Raw genomic sequence first — 17,500 nt, forward strand, 5'->3', positions numbered from 1 at the left:
CTTACATAAACTCCTTAAAGCTGTGTTAGGTAAGGAACAGAGTGATGTAGGATCTTACATAAACTCCTTAAAGCTGTGTTAGGTGAGGAACAGAGTGATGTAGGATCTTACATAAACTCCTTAAAGCTGTGTTAGGTGAGGAACAGAGTGATGTAGGATCTTACATAAACTCCTTAAAGCTGTGTTAGGTGAGGAACAGAGTGATGTAGGATCTTACATAAACTCCTTAAAGCTGTGTTAGGTGAGGAACAGAGTGATGTAGGATCTTACATAAACTCCTTAAAGCTGTGTTAGGTAAGGAACAGAGTGATGTAGGATCTTACATAAACTCCTTAAAGCTGTGTTAGGTGAGGAACAGAGTGATGTAGGATCTTACATAAACTCCTTAAAGCTGTGTTAGGTGAGTAACAGAGTGATGAAGGATTTTACTTGAAATGATGCACTGTATCAGGACTAGTGCAATGTGCCTTTTGTGTGTGTATGCCTTCAGTGAAGAGGAGCACTCGGAGTATGTTAGCATGTAGGCTGTAATGTTTGGGCTATGGAAGGATCCAGAGTATATGTTAGCATGTAGGCTGTGTGTCTGAGCAGCATGGATAGCAACGCAGTCATTTTTGTTCACATACGAGTGAATGTCTTTGACCATTCACCTTTTTGTAAAATGTAACTGATAATTGATACACCAACACACACACACACACAAAGCAAAGGTCTTCTGTGAGATTGCTAGGGGCAGGTGACTCATCTCAATTACCCTCTCAGTCACTCTGATAGTCACTTGTCTCACCCCCCCAAAACAAAACAAAAACAAACAACAAACACACACACACACACCTGCCAGGCCCCCAACATGTTCCCTTACCCCTTCCCAAAAAAACAAAACAAAAACAAACACCCACACACACACACCTGCCAGGCCCCCAGCATGTCGTCCCCCCACCCCCTTGCTTACATGGACCAGCTGTTCCTGGGTGTCGTACTCCTTGGAGCAGCCCTCCCAGTGGCAGTTGGTCTCGTACACCACCTCTGGCTCCTGCTTGCATTCATCCTTGTCCAGGTCCTCCTTCAGGTCCAGCATCCCACCCAGATGGTCCTGTGGGGACAAGGCAAGGGTGTGTGAGAGGGTGTGTGTGTGTGTGTGTGTGTGTGTGTGTGTGTGTGTGTGTGTGTGTGTGTTATTGTCAGTGTCAGTGTCTCGGCTTCACTGACTGCGCTGATTCTGATGTATGGGGAGTAAGGCCCCCCCCACGTTGAGGTCGTGCATCAGTGACACAGGAACACCAGAGGTCGTCTGTGTTAGTGCTAAAAGTGCTTATCAGGACCACACTTCAGCACTTTTCATAAACAGCACCAGAATAAGAGAGCCCCACTGTTTTAGGAATCACACTATGCTGCTGTGTGTGTGTGTGTGTGTGTGTGTGTGTGTGTGTGTGCTCTAGTCTCAGTAGAAACTCTAAGGGTTGGTTCAGCAATATGTAGGTATTATTTGTGATGATAGAAAAGAAAAAAGCTTTGCATCTGTCTCTGGTCTGTGTCTGCGTGTACCTCTGTGTGTGTGTGCGTGCGTGGCTGTGAGAGTATGTGTATGTGTATGTGTGTCTATTGCTATTGGTGTGTGTGTGTGTATTCGTGCCTGAGTAGGTGTATGTGTCTATTTGTGTGTGTGTGTGAGAACGCCAGTTTGTGTGAGTGAGTGTGTGTGCATATGCACAACCTGTGTGTGGTGGCCCCTATGGTAGCGAGCGTTGCGTACTCTGCCAGTGTGTGTCTGGTAGCGTTAGCGCCCACCACCACACACACACACACACACACACACACACACACACACACACACCCCTCTCCCCACGGCGTGCTGACTGCAGCATGTTTGTCTCCATGGCGAGCACTGTCTTCATCAATTCTGCCGGCCCCCAGACGACCACGTTCCACACCATGCCCATGTATCAAGCCACCACACACACACACACACACACACACACACACACACACACACACACACACACACACACACACACACACACACCCCTCTCCCCCAGACGACCACGTTCCCCACCAACCCCATGCATCAAGCCCTGGACTGCCTCGCCATCCGAGAGGAGACGCAAATTTGTCAAAAGCCCCAGAAAGAAGAGAGAGAGAGAATGGGGGATAGAGAGAAAGACAGAGAAAGAGAGAGAAGGAGAGAAAGAGAATGGGGGATAGAGAGAAAGACAGAGAAAGAGAGAGAAGGAGAGAAAGAGAATGGGGGATAGAGAGAAAGACAGAATGAGAGAGAGAATGAGGGATAGAGAGAAAGAGAGAATGAGAGAGAGGGGAGCGAGAGAGAAAGAGAATGGGGGATAGAGAGAGAGAGAAATAAAATGGGGGTCGAGAGAAAGAGAGAGAGAAAGAGAATGGGGGATAGAAAAAAGAGAGAGACACAGGGTAGAGAGAGAGAGAGAGAGAATGGGGGATAGAGAGAAAGAAAAAGGGAAGCAAGTGGGGGAGAAAAGGGGCTCTCCGATGACAATAACGGCTGGCCAATATTTCATGAAAATGAAGTGCTATGGCACAGTTTACTGTGGCCAGGGAGTGGAGGAGGAAGAGGCGAATGGATGTGAGGCTCTTATCACAGCGAGTTTTTCTCCTCCCAACTGGTGCTGCCACCGCTGGCGTGTGTGTGTGTGTGTGTGTGTGTGTGTGTGTGTGTGTGTGTGTGTGTGTGTGTGTGTGTGTGTGTGTGTGTGTGTGTGTGTGCGAGAGAGAAACGGGTCAGGGGACTCGAATGCTCCCGTGAGCCTTGCGTCGTGTCATTGATCAGGACAAGAGTGTTTCACAGAGCACGAGAGAGGAGAGAGAGAGAGGAGGAGGAGGGGATTAAAAAGAGCGCTGGTGGTTACCCGGACAGCCAGAGAGAAAGGATGCCTCTTTTTCCCTGTCAGCGCTGGACTGTAAAATGGCTGATTCGCTTTTCTTTTTTTCCCCCTTCACTGCTATCCTGTGTGAATTGTTCAGAAGATAGATGATCTGTCCGAGGTCGGAGCTCAGAGAGCGGCTCGTTACACACACACACACACACACACACACACACACATACACATACATGATCTGGCCGTGGTTGGAGCTCAGAGAGTGGCTCGTGATGTAAAGTGATGTAGAACAGCGTAAGTGTGTGTGTGCGGGTGTGTGCGGGCTTACCGGCGAGCAGGGGGACAAGGGCCGAGGACACTCCACCTCCGACTTCACCTTTGACCTCTTTGTGATCAGGGGGTTTACGGTGCTGCTGACGGCCGAGTCGCCACTCATGTTCTAGAATGGAGAGAACAGAGAGTGAGATGACAGAGGACAAGATAAGAGTGTGTTCCAAGAGTGTGTGCTAACAACCCCAACACCACATGTTTGATTCCACACACACACACACACACACACACACACACACCCCAAGCCTAACCTGAGCCTCAGCTGCTAGAGGAACTAATAGGGTAAAGTGCCAGCACCACCAAGGGTGGGTTTGATTCCCATGGAGCACCCTAAGGCTGCTAATGAAAACGTATATCTGTACTGCAAGAGGCTTTGGATGAAAGAATAAATGTAAATCAAACTAAATCACTCATCCATTAAATTAGATGATTATTCTTAAAGCGTGTATTCCTGACGCTCAACTGGTAGAGTGACCGGCAGATCTCCAGGGAACACACACAGGCCACTGATGGCATCTGTGCTGCTAGTGGCTTGGGGGGGAAAGCAAGCAAACGTGACGGAGAAGGGCTCTAGGATTGAGGGAACACTGAGAGAGAGAGATGAGAGACATAGATGAGATGAGAGAGACTAGAGACAGAGAGAGAGTGAGATGAGAGAGAGAGAGAGAGAGAGAGGAGAGAGGAGTGCGTTTGGCCCTGGCCCAGTACCTGGGATGGCCTTTGATGTTGTGCTGTGTAATATCAGTGTTGGGCTTCTGGGGAGCCATATCTCACAGGTGACCCAGCACACAGACTAAACTGTTTATGGGTCTCTCTGGGGCAGGGCGAACACACACACACACACACACAGGGACACATCCTCTTTGCGCTGGGTCCTCAGATGACTACCTCACAAGATACACACACAGATACGCACAAACCGCTAAATGAAAGACAGGGACAGGAGAGAATGAAAAAGCACAAACACTTTTACCAGTCCTCACACACACACACACACACACACACACACAAAATACACCACTAAATTAAAGGGAGTACAGAAAATGAAAAAGCACACTCTCAAACACACACACACACCATAATTGAAAATAGAGAAAGTACATACACATCCATATACATGTGTGGGGGGGGGGGGGGGGGGGGGGGGGGGGCCTTTCAGGACGGCTGGTTTTAATACAACTGACTGTGAGAGGCAGTGAAACCATAGCCATGTGTTTGGGCTGAACACCCCCCCCCCCCCCCCAGTACTGCCCCTGTTTGTTGTGGGATCCAGCACAAACAGAGAGGCTGTCCAACACACACACACACACACACACACACACACACACACACACACACACACATACACACACACCCCGGCCCCACTGTGTTTAATCCCAGTAGAGTTTACCTTCTGGAGGAGCCTCTAACTGAGCGATAGAATAATAAACGTCCTGGGAGACACACACCAGAGCTCACAGCACAAACACACACACACACACACTCCCCATACATGTACACACACACACACACACACGCACACACACACACACACACACTCCCTATAATGTACTCACACAAACAGGCATATATACACAAACACACACACACACCAGAGCTCACAGCACAAACACACACACACACACACACTCCCTATAATGTACACTCACAAACAGGCATATATACACAAACACACCTATACACAAACACAAACACACTCACTCCCCATACATGTACACACACAGACACACACACTCCCCATACATGTACACACACACACACACACACACTCACTCCCCATAATGTACACACACAAACACGCATAGCCCCACTACCACACGTATATACACACAAACAAGCACATACACACTACCACACACAAACAAACACACAGACAAACAAACAAACACACACACACACACAACTAAGAATGAGGACAGCTGTGAGCGTGGTGAGCCTGCTGTGTTGAGGACTAAACAAACCAACAGTGGGAATGTTAATCTGCCCCCACTGTGATCAGATGTGCTGCTGCTGTGCCTTAGTACAGGACAGACGGCTTTGCAACAACAAGCTGCTAATAACCTGGGCACCACTATGCACCGTCACACACACACACCCATTCACTTCACTATTAGCACTATTTACCAGTGAACCGATCTCCACTCGTGTTCAGAACCGTTCACTTTTCTCCTGTTAACTATTTCCCTTTCCAGATAATGTGTCGTTTGCTTTGGAAATGGATTGGACATTGGTCGGTCAAATCCAAACAGAACATGAACTTTCTGAGCGCTACATTCCGATTGGATGCATAGAGAATGTACGTCTGCGGGGATGAGGCTGTGCCTCTGAGCACCTGTGTGAGACCCCCTTACCTTGGCCTCGGAGTCGCTGTGGAGGGTAGAGGTTTGCAGGGCGGAGAGGCCCAGGGCGTGCTGACGGCCGGAGAAGGCGGGCGAGGGCTGGATGAGAGGCGGGTTGTGTCCGAACGGGCCCAGGCCCCTCTGCTGCTGGGACAGGAGCTGCTGGTACGCCATGGGGTTGATGTGGTGGGGGAACGCGAAGGACGGACTGCAGGAGAGAGAGGGAGAGAGGGGAGGAAGAAGAAGATGGAGAAGAAGAATGGAGGAGGCAGAGAAAGAGATGGTGGACAGAGAGAGAGAGGGACCGAGAAATTAGATAGATAGAGGAAGTTGTGGATAGAGAGAAAGAGAGAGAAACGAATAAAGAGGTGAGAAGGTGAGAGAGAATGATGGATATAGAGAGATAGTGATGGCGAGGAAGAAAGATGTGGACAGAAATAAAGACAGAATTGTCATTTGAGTTAATTTCAAAAACCAATGCAGGTCTTACTTTCCCACAGCCATGATCAATGAGTGTTTGCTTTTAGTTTGCTGAATATCTGCGATTTGTCCGAACAGCAAATTTATGATGTCTGATGTGTGTGGCTGCAGCTGTGCTCGTAAGCTGCGTGTTCAGGACCACTACATCACTATGAAAGATCATCCTCTCATTCAAGCTATCAGGTGCACACCCATTCAATAGGAGAGAGAGAGATAGAGAAAGAGAGGACTACAGTAACGTTATGGATAGTGTTTTATTGTAACTAAATACAGACTTGGGCAACAACTTTGAATTCAAAGAGAGAAAGACACAGATAGAGAGAGGGTGAGGGATAGAGAGGAAGAAAGACACAGACAGAGAGAGGGTGAGGGATAGAGAGGAAGAAAGACACAGACAGAGAGAGAGAGAGAGAAAAGATAGAGACACAGATAGAGTGAGACGGAGAGAGAAGCCCAGAACCCCAATATGAGGCGTCTCCGTGATGCCCCCCGCTGGTACCTGATGCCCCCGACAGAGAGGTGCCCGTAGGAGGAGCTGGCGGCGGAGCTGGAGCGGGAGTTGTTGATGTAGGCCACCAGGGAGTTGGGCGAGGTGCGGATCATGGTCTGCAGGTCGATGCTGGCGTCCGAGAGCGGTGAGATGGACATGGCTCTCTTCCTGCTCAGACGAGGGGTCAGGCGGGGGCTGGAGAACCGAGACACTGCAGGGAGAGATGGCAAACACACGTGAGCAAACACACACACACAGCTCATATAAACACCCATTCACACACACATCCAAGTACAAACACAGACACACACAACAAACATTAACACACTCACACACACACACATACACACACACACACACACACACACACACACACACACACACGCACACAAATAAGACAAGCCCCTTTAATTTCATCCAGGCAAGTTTTTCCCTCTCTCCCCTTATTTATTTATGTGTGTGTGATCAAGAATTCTTGTCGCTTTAACCAGTAATTCTCCGTAACCTGATATTCCCTACTCCATCCAATGGTGCCTCGTATCAAGCCCCTTCCCCTCAACCAAACAGCATCACCCATTTCCCGAAGGGGGGCACCAGGGGACGTTATTAATGCTTGCAACATAAATGATTCCCTCTTTTTTTTCCCCTCTTTTCTTCTCATGAGGAGGAAATCTATTGAGTCACTCAGGGCTGTTATCACTGTGTCATTTCCCCTACTGTTCACACTGAGCTATTTCTGGGCGAGAAGGAGGAAGAGGAAGAGGAGGAGGGATCCTGTTGGGACCGTCCTACAGGGAGGGGGTGATTGATGTCCAAGCAACCTCTAGCGACACTGAAACCTCCCCTGAAATAGCACGCCCCTATCAATACAGCGCTCAAGATTGATTCCCAGCTACTACAGTAAACAGTCGCAGTGACGGTATCTTGGCCTGGACAGGGGTTGTGCAGTGTGAGAAGAGAGAGAAACCCTTCTAAAACTTCTGAGTTGGTTTTTCTGTGTTGTTTCTAAAAGCAGCACATGCTGGCCCAGCTGAATGGCCTTCTGGGTAAATCACAGCCCAGTACTATCGTAATAAAGTGTGCTCTCTTAACTTTCCTCCAACACAGCCCGGTACTCTCGTTATAAAGTGTGCTTTCTTAACTTTCCTCCACAGCCCGGTACTATCGTAATAAAGTGTGTTCTCTTAACTTTTCTCAAGAACAGCCCGGTACTATCGTAATAAAGTGTGCTCTCTTAACTTTTCTCAAGAACAGCCCGGTACTATCGTAATAAAGTGTGCTCTCTTAACTTTCCTCCAGCACAGCTAATACATAAACATGAGTGTTGACTCCGATGGCATTTAGACGTTTCAAGAAGTCCGAGGAAAATCCCCGCTGGCTGTGAGCGTCTGTGAGAATGAAAGCTAATGATGCTCCATATCTCCTCCATATCTCCCTGTCTCTCTGACCCCCTTTTGATTTCAGGCCCGGGGAAATTAATCATCCCCAATAATTTACTGTAATTACCCCGATAACAATCACCCTGCAGTGCGCTGCACATCAGTTTGGTTAATGGAGGCAATTTGTGCCAATTGATTTCAACCGACAGGAAATGTATGCAAGAGTCTGCAGCTGACCCTCCTGAGAAGGGCCCCAGCGCCCCGCAAGGGTTCACCCAGTGCACGCTAACACAGGCCCTCCTACACACACACACACACACTCCTGTTTGAGACGTTTCTCCCGCTGGTGTTGTGTTCGGTAACACCGGTTCTCCCACACACACACACACACACACACTCCTGTTTCAGACGTTTCTCCCGCTGGTGTTGTGTTCGGTAACACCGGTTCTCCCACACACACACACACACACACACACACTCCTGTTTCAGACGTTTCTCCAGCTGGTGTTGTGTTCGGTAACACTGGTCCTCCTACACACACACACACACACTCCTGTTTCAGACGTTTCTCCCGTTGGCGTTGTGCTCACTAACACTCTTTCTCCTACACACACATATACCCACACACACACAAACACACTCCTGTTTCAGACGTTTCTCCTGTTGGCGTTGTGTTCACTGCTGCACTGTTTCCTGATAGTTAGAGTCAGATTACAGACAGATGTGAGGTAACACACACACACACACACACACACACACAAATACTCTCAACCACACATACACACACACACACACACATGCATCTGCAGTCTGCTACACTTCCCCAACCCTTGAGAGTGTGTGTGTGTGTGTATGCGTATACTATGTGTGTACTGTATGTGTATTTGTATGGGTGTGTGTGTGTGTGTGTGTGTGAATATGTATGTTTATGAGTGTGTATCAGTGTCAGTGTGTGTGAGTACGTGTGTAAGGGTAGTGAAGGCTTTAAGTACAAACACTCCGCCCTCTGGGTATCTAATCTGGCGGCTTTTGTTAGCGGTTGGGAAAGACAAAGACAGACGTTTTCTCAGCGCTGTTGATGGCTATGGCCCTGGGCCTCTGGTATGTCATCAGCAGGGGTGGGGGCCCGCAACCAGTTGCTGTCGGGGCCCAACAGGTGCTACGCATTAGTGCGGGTGTTGGAGAGGGGTGGGGGTGGGTGGGGGGGTGCGGCTGCCGTGTGATTAGGAGCGCTGAGGTCGTAACCAAGGGCTCTGGCAACCGGACGTCCATAATGACTCTATCACAGGCCGTGCCAACACAAGCAGGCCTTACATAAACCATCACTCTGTGTGAGTGTGTGCGTGTGAGTGTGTGTGTATGTGTGTGTCTGTCTGTCGGACACGGGGGCCTTCATGCCGGGACCAATTCCCCCCAGACCATTGGCTGAGGCCTAATCCTCCCGCCTTGCTCCTTCGAGGGCCATTATTCTTAGCATGAGCTAATGGGCCTCTGTCACTTCTAAATATGCATTTCAGTACCGGCCCATAACACACACTTAAGGCCCATAACACACACTTAGGGCCCGGGGACTCAAAGCATTGCCTTGGCATGCCATTGGCATTCAAGAACAAGCACTAAAAAAATGTGACGTGTGAATATGTATTTGTTATGAGGGGAAATGAACACCCCCCTCATCAATCTCCTGTTTTTTTATTTTATTATTATTTTTCTTTTAGCAACCATAAATATATAAATAGGTCTTCTTGTGTAATTTTGTTAACGAGCCAGAGGGGCTAAAGCTAGCACAGTTGACGCCCGTGTGAACGAACACAGTGGCCACCCCAGATTGAGCTGGTATTTGCATGCTATTAATGGGTCTGTTTCAGTGACTGGGACAAGACATTGAGGAGAGTGGCAGGCTTATTTGTCTCTGTTAGACGGCTCTATCAGCGGAGATGTGTTTATGAATGTGCCACTTCCCCTGATAAATGAGGAGATGGAAAAGAGCCGGGTCTGCCATTTGCCTCGCCTTCCTCTGCCCCAATCACACACACACACACACACACACACACACACACACACACACACACACACACACACACACACACACAGCCTCTAGTGATTTATGTCCACATAGGCCGGCACAGCCAGGGTGCCGGACCAACCAACACCCCCCCACACAGACACACTCACCCCCCCTCCCACCCACGCACACACACACACACACACACACACACACACACACACACACACACACACACTCTCTCACACCCCATTCCATTCCTCCACTTCCACTTCCCAGGAGCCTTTGATCAGGGGCCTGTCTGGGTGATCGGCTGCTTTGGTCTGGTAATGTTGCTATTAAAGTGTGAGAGGAGGCTCGTGGCTGGTTCTGGGCTCATCTGCTTTGGTCTGGTAACTTTAGAGTTTCTCCGTCGCCTCGTAAAACAACCTCGGCCAAAGCCTAGTGTCCAGCATCAACACTTGCTGTAATTGACTGCCTAACGTTCCCTTTACACTTTAATTACTGTTGGTTCTGTTCATTTGGGCACTGATTGGTTTCAGATGGGCTTCCTCTAGCCTGTACTCTTCTCAGTAGTGGTCTGCTTAAGAGCGCCTCGGCTTGGAGAGACCGTGCCACTCCCAAAGAACCACTGTCTAGCACTGAAGAACCACTGTCTAGCACTGAAGAACCACTGTCTATCACCGTAGAACCACTGTCTAGCACTGTAGAACCACTGTCTAGACCTGTAGAACCACTGTCTGGCACTGTAGAACCACTGTCTAGCACTCGAGAACCACTGTCTATCACAGTAGAACCACTGTCTAGCACAGTAGAACCACTGTCTAGCACTGTAGAACCACTGTCTGGCACAGTAGAACCACTGTCTAGCACTCGAGAAACACTGTCTAGCACAGTAGAACCACTGTCTAGCACTGTAGAACCACTGTCTAGCACAGTAGAACCACTGTCTAGCACTCGAGAAACACTGTCTAGCATTGTAGAACCACTGTCTAGCACTCGAGAACCACTGTCTAGCACTGTAGAACCACTGTCTAGCACTGTAGAACCATTGTCTAGCACAGTAGAACCACTGTCTAGCACTCGAGAACCACTGTCTAGCACTGTAGAACCACTGTCTAGCACTCGAGAACCACTGTCTAGCACTGTAGAACCACTGTCTAGCACTGAAGAACCACGCTAGTTACACAGAGCTGAGGGAGAGTCCTATCCTGTCATCGACTCCTCCATCGCCGACCCATGGACCAAATCTTTCCTTTTTTTCTTCAAATATGATTATTGATCAAACCTCAAAGCATAATACAAGGGAATGACAGCTTTTTAGTTTTTTTCTTACACACAAATCCCCCCCCACACCCCATTGTGAACCAAATCTAAGCCAAATCACAGATGAAAGCCAGCAGAGACAATCCTTGTTCTTTTAATTTAACGTCTTAAATAGAATAATAAACGCCTTTTGTCACAGCGTCTCAGTGTTGTGCCTGTGAACAGTCGTGCAAGTATCACTGCACCGACACACGCAGGCTGGGGGATGGAAGGTCTACAGGAGCGACGTGTTGTGACTGGCACGGCTACCCTTTCGGAGCTGATTGTGGGTGTTTTTTGAGTGGCGGAGGCCGTGCTGTGAAGTGTGGGCAAATATTTGTCTAAAACCAACAAGCGCTGCTGCAGCACGGCACAGAGCGCCCAGCTAAAACCAACACACACAGACACACACACACACACAGATACACACACACACACACAGGCCTCTCTGCGCGGTGTCTTGTCTCCGTCTTTGCGCTTGATTAATGGGACGAGGCTTCTGGAGAAACAGGGGAATTCTCAGTTTGGTTGGTATTGAAAATAAAAAAAAATGTTCCAGAAAATGTGGTCGGATCCCACGCACCTCTGTCTGTTGTTCCATTTCAGTAGGCCCTCCAAAAACGTTGAGTCCACACGCTCGGTCGGTCTACGTGCTTGGCTCTTGGAAAACGACGTGTCAGAACCTTCGCGCGAAACATTATTATTCTAACTTTCATATTAAGCAAATTCATCAGTGCCCGGCTATTAAATAAACAGTCCTTCGCCGTGCGCAGTTTACCGCGATCCGAGCCTCATGAAGCTCTCCATTCAGACGTCGGCACATGCGTCTGTGAGGTGGCAGCCACTCTCAAAGGCTCGTCTGTGTGCCGCGGCCAACGCACCATAGAGGGTCTGCAGGTGCCAATGCACATCAAACCCGCGGTGTGAGGCACACACACACACACACACACACACACACATACACATACACACACACACACACATATACACACACACATATACGCACACACACACACACACACACACATATACACACACACACACACACACACACACACACACACACACACACATACACACACACACACACACACACACTCAAACTTGCGGTGCGAGGGGTGGCGCGGGTGCACGGGAACCTGATCTTACCCCGGGAGGACGGGGCGGGCTGGGGAGAGGAGAGGAGCGGAGTGGAGAGAAATGTTTGTGGGTGTTTGAGTTAACGCGGGGTGCGGCGCCAACACATACAGCGGGCGAGGCGAGGGCAGTGTGGCGTATTTTTCCAACGGTGCGGCAGCGGGCGTGGGAGATCTAGCAGCCTCGTCACACCAAACACACACACACACAAACACACAAACACACACACACACACACACACACACACACACACACACACACACACACACAGACAAACACACACACACACACAGACACACACAGACAGACAGACACACACACATATCCCTCTCCCGTGATGAATGTCTGAGGACACCCTTTAACCACCAATAAAAATACGAGGGATACATTGACATTATCCACAGTTGGGCCGCCGAGGCATGCCGGGTTTTCCCTCCTGCGTGAGGATTCCTGTGTAAATGTCACGCACCGGGAGAAGCAGGAAAATACCCATGTGGAGGAGACAACAGGCTAATAGGCCTGCACTTGTGTCATGGCACTGATGGATCAGCATGGGAGAGAGCGAGAGGGAAGGAGGGATAGAGACAGGAAGAGAGAGACAGAGATAGAGAGAGACAGTGAGAGAGTAAGAAGGAGAGGGTGAGGGATAGAGAGAAAGAGAGACTGACAGAGATAGAGAGAGACAGTGAGAGAGTAAGAAGGAGAGGGTGAGGGATAGAGAGAAAGAGAGACTGACAGAGATAGAGAGAGACAGTGAGAGAGTAAGAAAGAGAGAGAGGGAGCGAAATGGATGGAGAGAAGTAGAGAGAGGGAAAAGGGGGTAAAGAGAGAGAGGTAAAAAGAGAGAGTGAGCGAGATGAGAGATAGAAAGAGGGAGAGGGGGGGGGGGGGGGGGGGGGTTGGACACAACAGGTCTCCAGTAATTGAGTGAGGTTGGTTTAAGCTAGGCCTCTTCATCACACTGCCACTTTGAACTTCATGAGGTCAGGAGTTCACACGTCTCACGTGCAGTGTGTGTGTGTGTGTGTGTGTGTGTGTGTGTGTACGTGTGTGTGTGTGTGCCCTCCACTACCTGTTGGGATCTCCTTTTGAGGCAGTGTGTGCCTTTGATGGGGGGGGGGGGGGCTTTCATTAAACAGACGCTGATAGATGACACTACACCCCTGGCATTCATCGAGACACAATCCACCCCCCCCCCCCCCCCCCCCAAAAAAAAAATCCCCCGTCTTCTCGACATGGCTACCCTTTTAAGGTGACTCAGGAAGTGGAAGATGAAAGTAGGCATTCATTACACTAAACACAACTCCTGCCTGACGTATCCCCCCCCCAACGTGTATGAAAGAACTATCTCATAAACGTCACCTTGGTGCAATCAGTTCCCCTCTGTGTTTATAACAACTCCTGGCAGACACTGTGTGTGTGTGTGTGTGTGTGTGTGTATGTGTGTGTATGTGTGTGTGTGTGTGATGAGCTATTGTACATAGTAACCTGCAGTGTATTTTGACACCGTGGACAAATGGAAAGTGCATAAAATCTACCCGCAGTACATGACAAGCAATAGGACAATCTGTCATTCAAAAAGAAACATGTTTCAAAAAACACATCTTCACAAGCCCCCAGCACAGCAAAGGCCAACAATAACACATCAGTTACATTTCACAGAACGGGATAACAACAAACCTTAGTGTGAGTGTGTGTGTGTGTGTGTGTGTGTGTGTGTGTGTGTGTGTGTGTGTGTGTGTGTGTGTGTGTGTGTGTGTGTGTGTGTAAAAACACAAGCGTGCGTGTTCGTGTGATAAAACACAGGTATGTGTGTGTGTGTAAAAACACAAGTGTGTGTGTGTGTGTGTGAGTGTGTAAAAACATAAGCGTGTGTGTATGTGTCTGTGTAAAGTGTGTGTAAGATCCCACTGTGTCTATGCTTGACCCCATCTCTCTCTAGGACCTGGGGGAGCACTCACCATCCACAGGGCTGATGTAGTCGGGCAGGTGGGCGGCGGCTGTCCCGGCGCTCTGCATCAGGAGCTCCCCGTAGGGGTTCCGATGGCTGGCCATCAGGTGGTAGTACTCGGCCGGGCTTGCGCCCGGAGGGGGTGGCGGTAGGCCGAAGAGCCCGCGCTCCTTCAAGTGTTCATGGGCCACTGCAGAGAGAGAGAGAGAGGGTGAGAGAGGGAGAGAGAGCGGGTAAGAGAGGGAGTGTGAGAGATAGGGTTTTTTTTACGGGGGGGGGATACAGAAACAGAGAGAGTATAATGTAGAGAGAGAGAGAGAGAGGGATGGGGAGAGACAGGGGAGAGAAAGAGAGACATGGGGGAGAGACAGAGGGAGAGGTAGAGAGAGAGAGAGAACGAGATGGGGGAGAGACAGAGGGAGAGGTAGAGAGAGAGAGAGAAAGAGATGGGGGAGAGACAGAGGGAGAGGTAGAGGTAGAGAGAGAAAGAGATGGGGAAGAGACAGAGGGAGAGGTAGAGAGAGAGAGAGAAAGAGATGGGGGAGAGACAGAGGGAGAGGTAACACTCTTTCATTAAACCACTATCTTACTCTTCCACAATAATACACCATAAAAGCATGCCACACTAGAATTACCACACGGATTCCATCCTCAGATTAAGAAAGAGAGGTGGAGAGAAGGAGGGAGGAAGAGGGAGAAAGGAGGAGGAGAGAGAGAGGAGGAGGGAGAGGGAAAACACCAGAAAGGATGAGTGGATGGTAGAGAGGAAAGAGACAAACAGGCAGACAAGGAGGACAAGTCTCGCCACATGCCCCCGGACACACTCTTAAAATGAAAGAGGAGAAAGAGAGAGACAGAAACAGAGAGAGAGATGTAGAGAGAGAGAGACGGAGAGTTGGCGTAGCGGCGTCACCGTCCTGCAGGGAGAGAGGGAGACTCCGACAGGGACAAGAAGAATGGCAGATACACTCAGCGGAGGGCAGCCAGGCGTGACAACACTCCCCCAGATAGAGGGAGAGAGAGAGAGGAAGAGGGGAAGAGAGAGAGGGGAAGAGAAAGAGAGGAAAGAAAAGGAGAGAGATGGAGAGAGAGAGAGAGGGGAGGCCCTCACATTCCTGCATTTCCTTTGCACCATAAACAGAGTAGCTGTCCCTCTCTCTTTTACACACACACACATACACACACAAACTCCCTCACTCACACACACACACTCTCTCACACACACACATACTGTACACACACATACTAGTATCCACAGTGGAGAGGACCCTGGGCTGGTCCGTTGTGCTGCTGTAACAGTGTTAACATCTGCACCCAGTAAAGCGCTTTTAAAAGTGTCAGGACCAATAAGAGTGAGATATGAATCTGCAGCGCGCCGGCCGCCATTGAACACAGCAGTGTGCGTGTCATTCATCCCCTCTGTCCATCTGTTCCTGTGTGTGTGGAGGGGGGGCAGGATGTCCATTCAGTTAAAAGAATGCAATATGGCCTTCTATGATTCCACCCCACACACACACACACACACACACACCATAGCACACTCCAACTGTGCGTGACCCCCTCACAGTGTAAGTGATCTTTCACAAACAATTAGGTGCTTGGCCCGTAAGAAGGAGCAGAGTTACACACACACACACACACACACACACACACTTTCCCGTGTACGGCCAGAGTTAGCGCTGAGTTTATGCCTGACACTGGCCCCTCTCTCTCCTTCTGTCTCTCTTTCTTTCTCTCTTTCTGTTTTTTCTCGCAGGCAATCACTGTGCTGCACTATATCAAAGAAACAATACAACCCCCCGGCCCCTAAAAAAACAAAACCCCATAACATTCCACTCTGCATGCATGTTGTCACATGTCTGTGACTGTGATCACTACTGGACTATCATTTTGATGTATTAAAATGCGTCAGTGGAATGACATAACAAACGGTGACAGGAGGCTCACAATAGCAGTGTTTCCTGCGCTCCTAAATCATGTAAATGTTCTGTGTGAGGGAGCGGTCAGTCAGCCACATAAAAGCTCAACTGCCTATCTTTCCTGAGATGGGATTCAAGGCCACCTCTGGATGGATTTGCATTCTCCCCATGCTCAAATAGCCCCCATTTCTCTCTCAATCTCCCCCCCGCTCTCTCTCTCACACACACACACACACTATTCTTTTCCCTCTCCTACTCCCTCTCTCTCTCTCTCTCTCCCTGTCCCCGTCTCTCTCTCCCTGTCCCCTTCTCTCTCTCTCTCTCCCTCTCCCCGTCTCTCTCTCTCCCTCTCTCTTTCTCATTGCTTTATCACAGGCGAGATCTCCACTGCACAGCTTATTTAACTTTAAAAGCACAGACACATTACCGTTGACAGACTGTAAAAGGTGATTTATTCCCCATTCTGGCGGCTCGCCTTGGCCTGTTATTGTAATTCTGCTCCGAGGAGAGAGTTGTCATCACGTCCCGGGGTAAATTTGGGGAATTCTTTGGGGTTCTATTTTCCTTTATTAATTTTCATGGCTTCCAACATCCACAAACACACACACACACACACACACATACTTCGTCTCTAACCTTGTCCCAGAGGATACATCCAGAGGGCAAAGATAGAAGTTTCATAGCGCAACCTCTAAAAATGTTGAATGTATGTAGGAGAGTAGTTTAATCCCTTTGTGTAATTTTGTGTGGAGAAACTAACAGCTGAACCCCTCTGACAGTGAGGAGCTCCCTAAACGGGTCCATTTACATTACATTTAGTCATTTAGCGGACGCTTTTATCCAAAGCGACTTACAAGGACGTACTGTATACACATTTTATATTTACACTGATGGCACACTGCACATCAGGAGGAACTAGGGGTTCAGTGTCTACGACAGGGAGTCGAACTGGCAACCTTCTGATTACTAAACGACTTCTCTACCTCCTGTACTATTCACACTGATGTGAATTCACAAGGTCATGCCCATCTGCACAAGGTCATGTCCATCTGCACAAGGGTCATGCACATCTGCAGCCATGGTGATGACGGCCTCTTTTTGCTCCCAACACACACTCTCCCCACACACACTCTCCCAAAACACACTCTCCCAACACACACTCTCCCAATACAATACTCTCCCAACACATATTCTCCCAACACACACTCTCCCCACACACACTCTCCCCACACACACTCTCCCAACACACACACTCTCCCCACACACACTCTCCCAAACACACACTCTCCCCACACACACTCTCCCCAACACACACT

At 49.2% G+C, this 17,500-nt stretch overlaps 1 protein-coding gene across 1 annotated transcript in view; it reads right to left on the bottom strand.

The window, feature by feature from the left end:
* LOC308362683 (zinc finger protein GLI2-like) overlaps positions 1 to 17,500 on the bottom strand; it is a gene marked incomplete at both ends in the record, with an annotated part of 75,794 nt that overhangs the window by 10,318 nt on the left and 47,976 nt on the right. Inside the window, 5 exons of the mRNA XM_080835412.1 lie at positions 953 to 1,093; positions 3,178 to 3,288; positions 5,531 to 5,726; positions 6,498 to 6,699; positions 14,276 to 14,455. Coding sequence (XP_080691538.1) covers positions 953 to 1,093; positions 3,178 to 3,288; positions 5,531 to 5,726; positions 6,498 to 6,699; positions 14,276 to 14,455 — 830 coding nt within the window. The remainder of the gene's footprint in view (positions 1 to 952; positions 1,094 to 3,177; positions 3,289 to 5,530; positions 5,727 to 6,497; positions 6,700 to 14,275; positions 14,456 to 17,500) is intronic.

This window comes from Sprattus sprattus, assembly GCF_963457725.1.
Source record: "Sprattus sprattus genome assembly, chromosome: 3".
Classification (NCBI taxonomy): domain Eukaryota; kingdom Metazoa; phylum Chordata; class Actinopteri; order Clupeiformes; family Clupeidae; genus Sprattus; species Sprattus sprattus.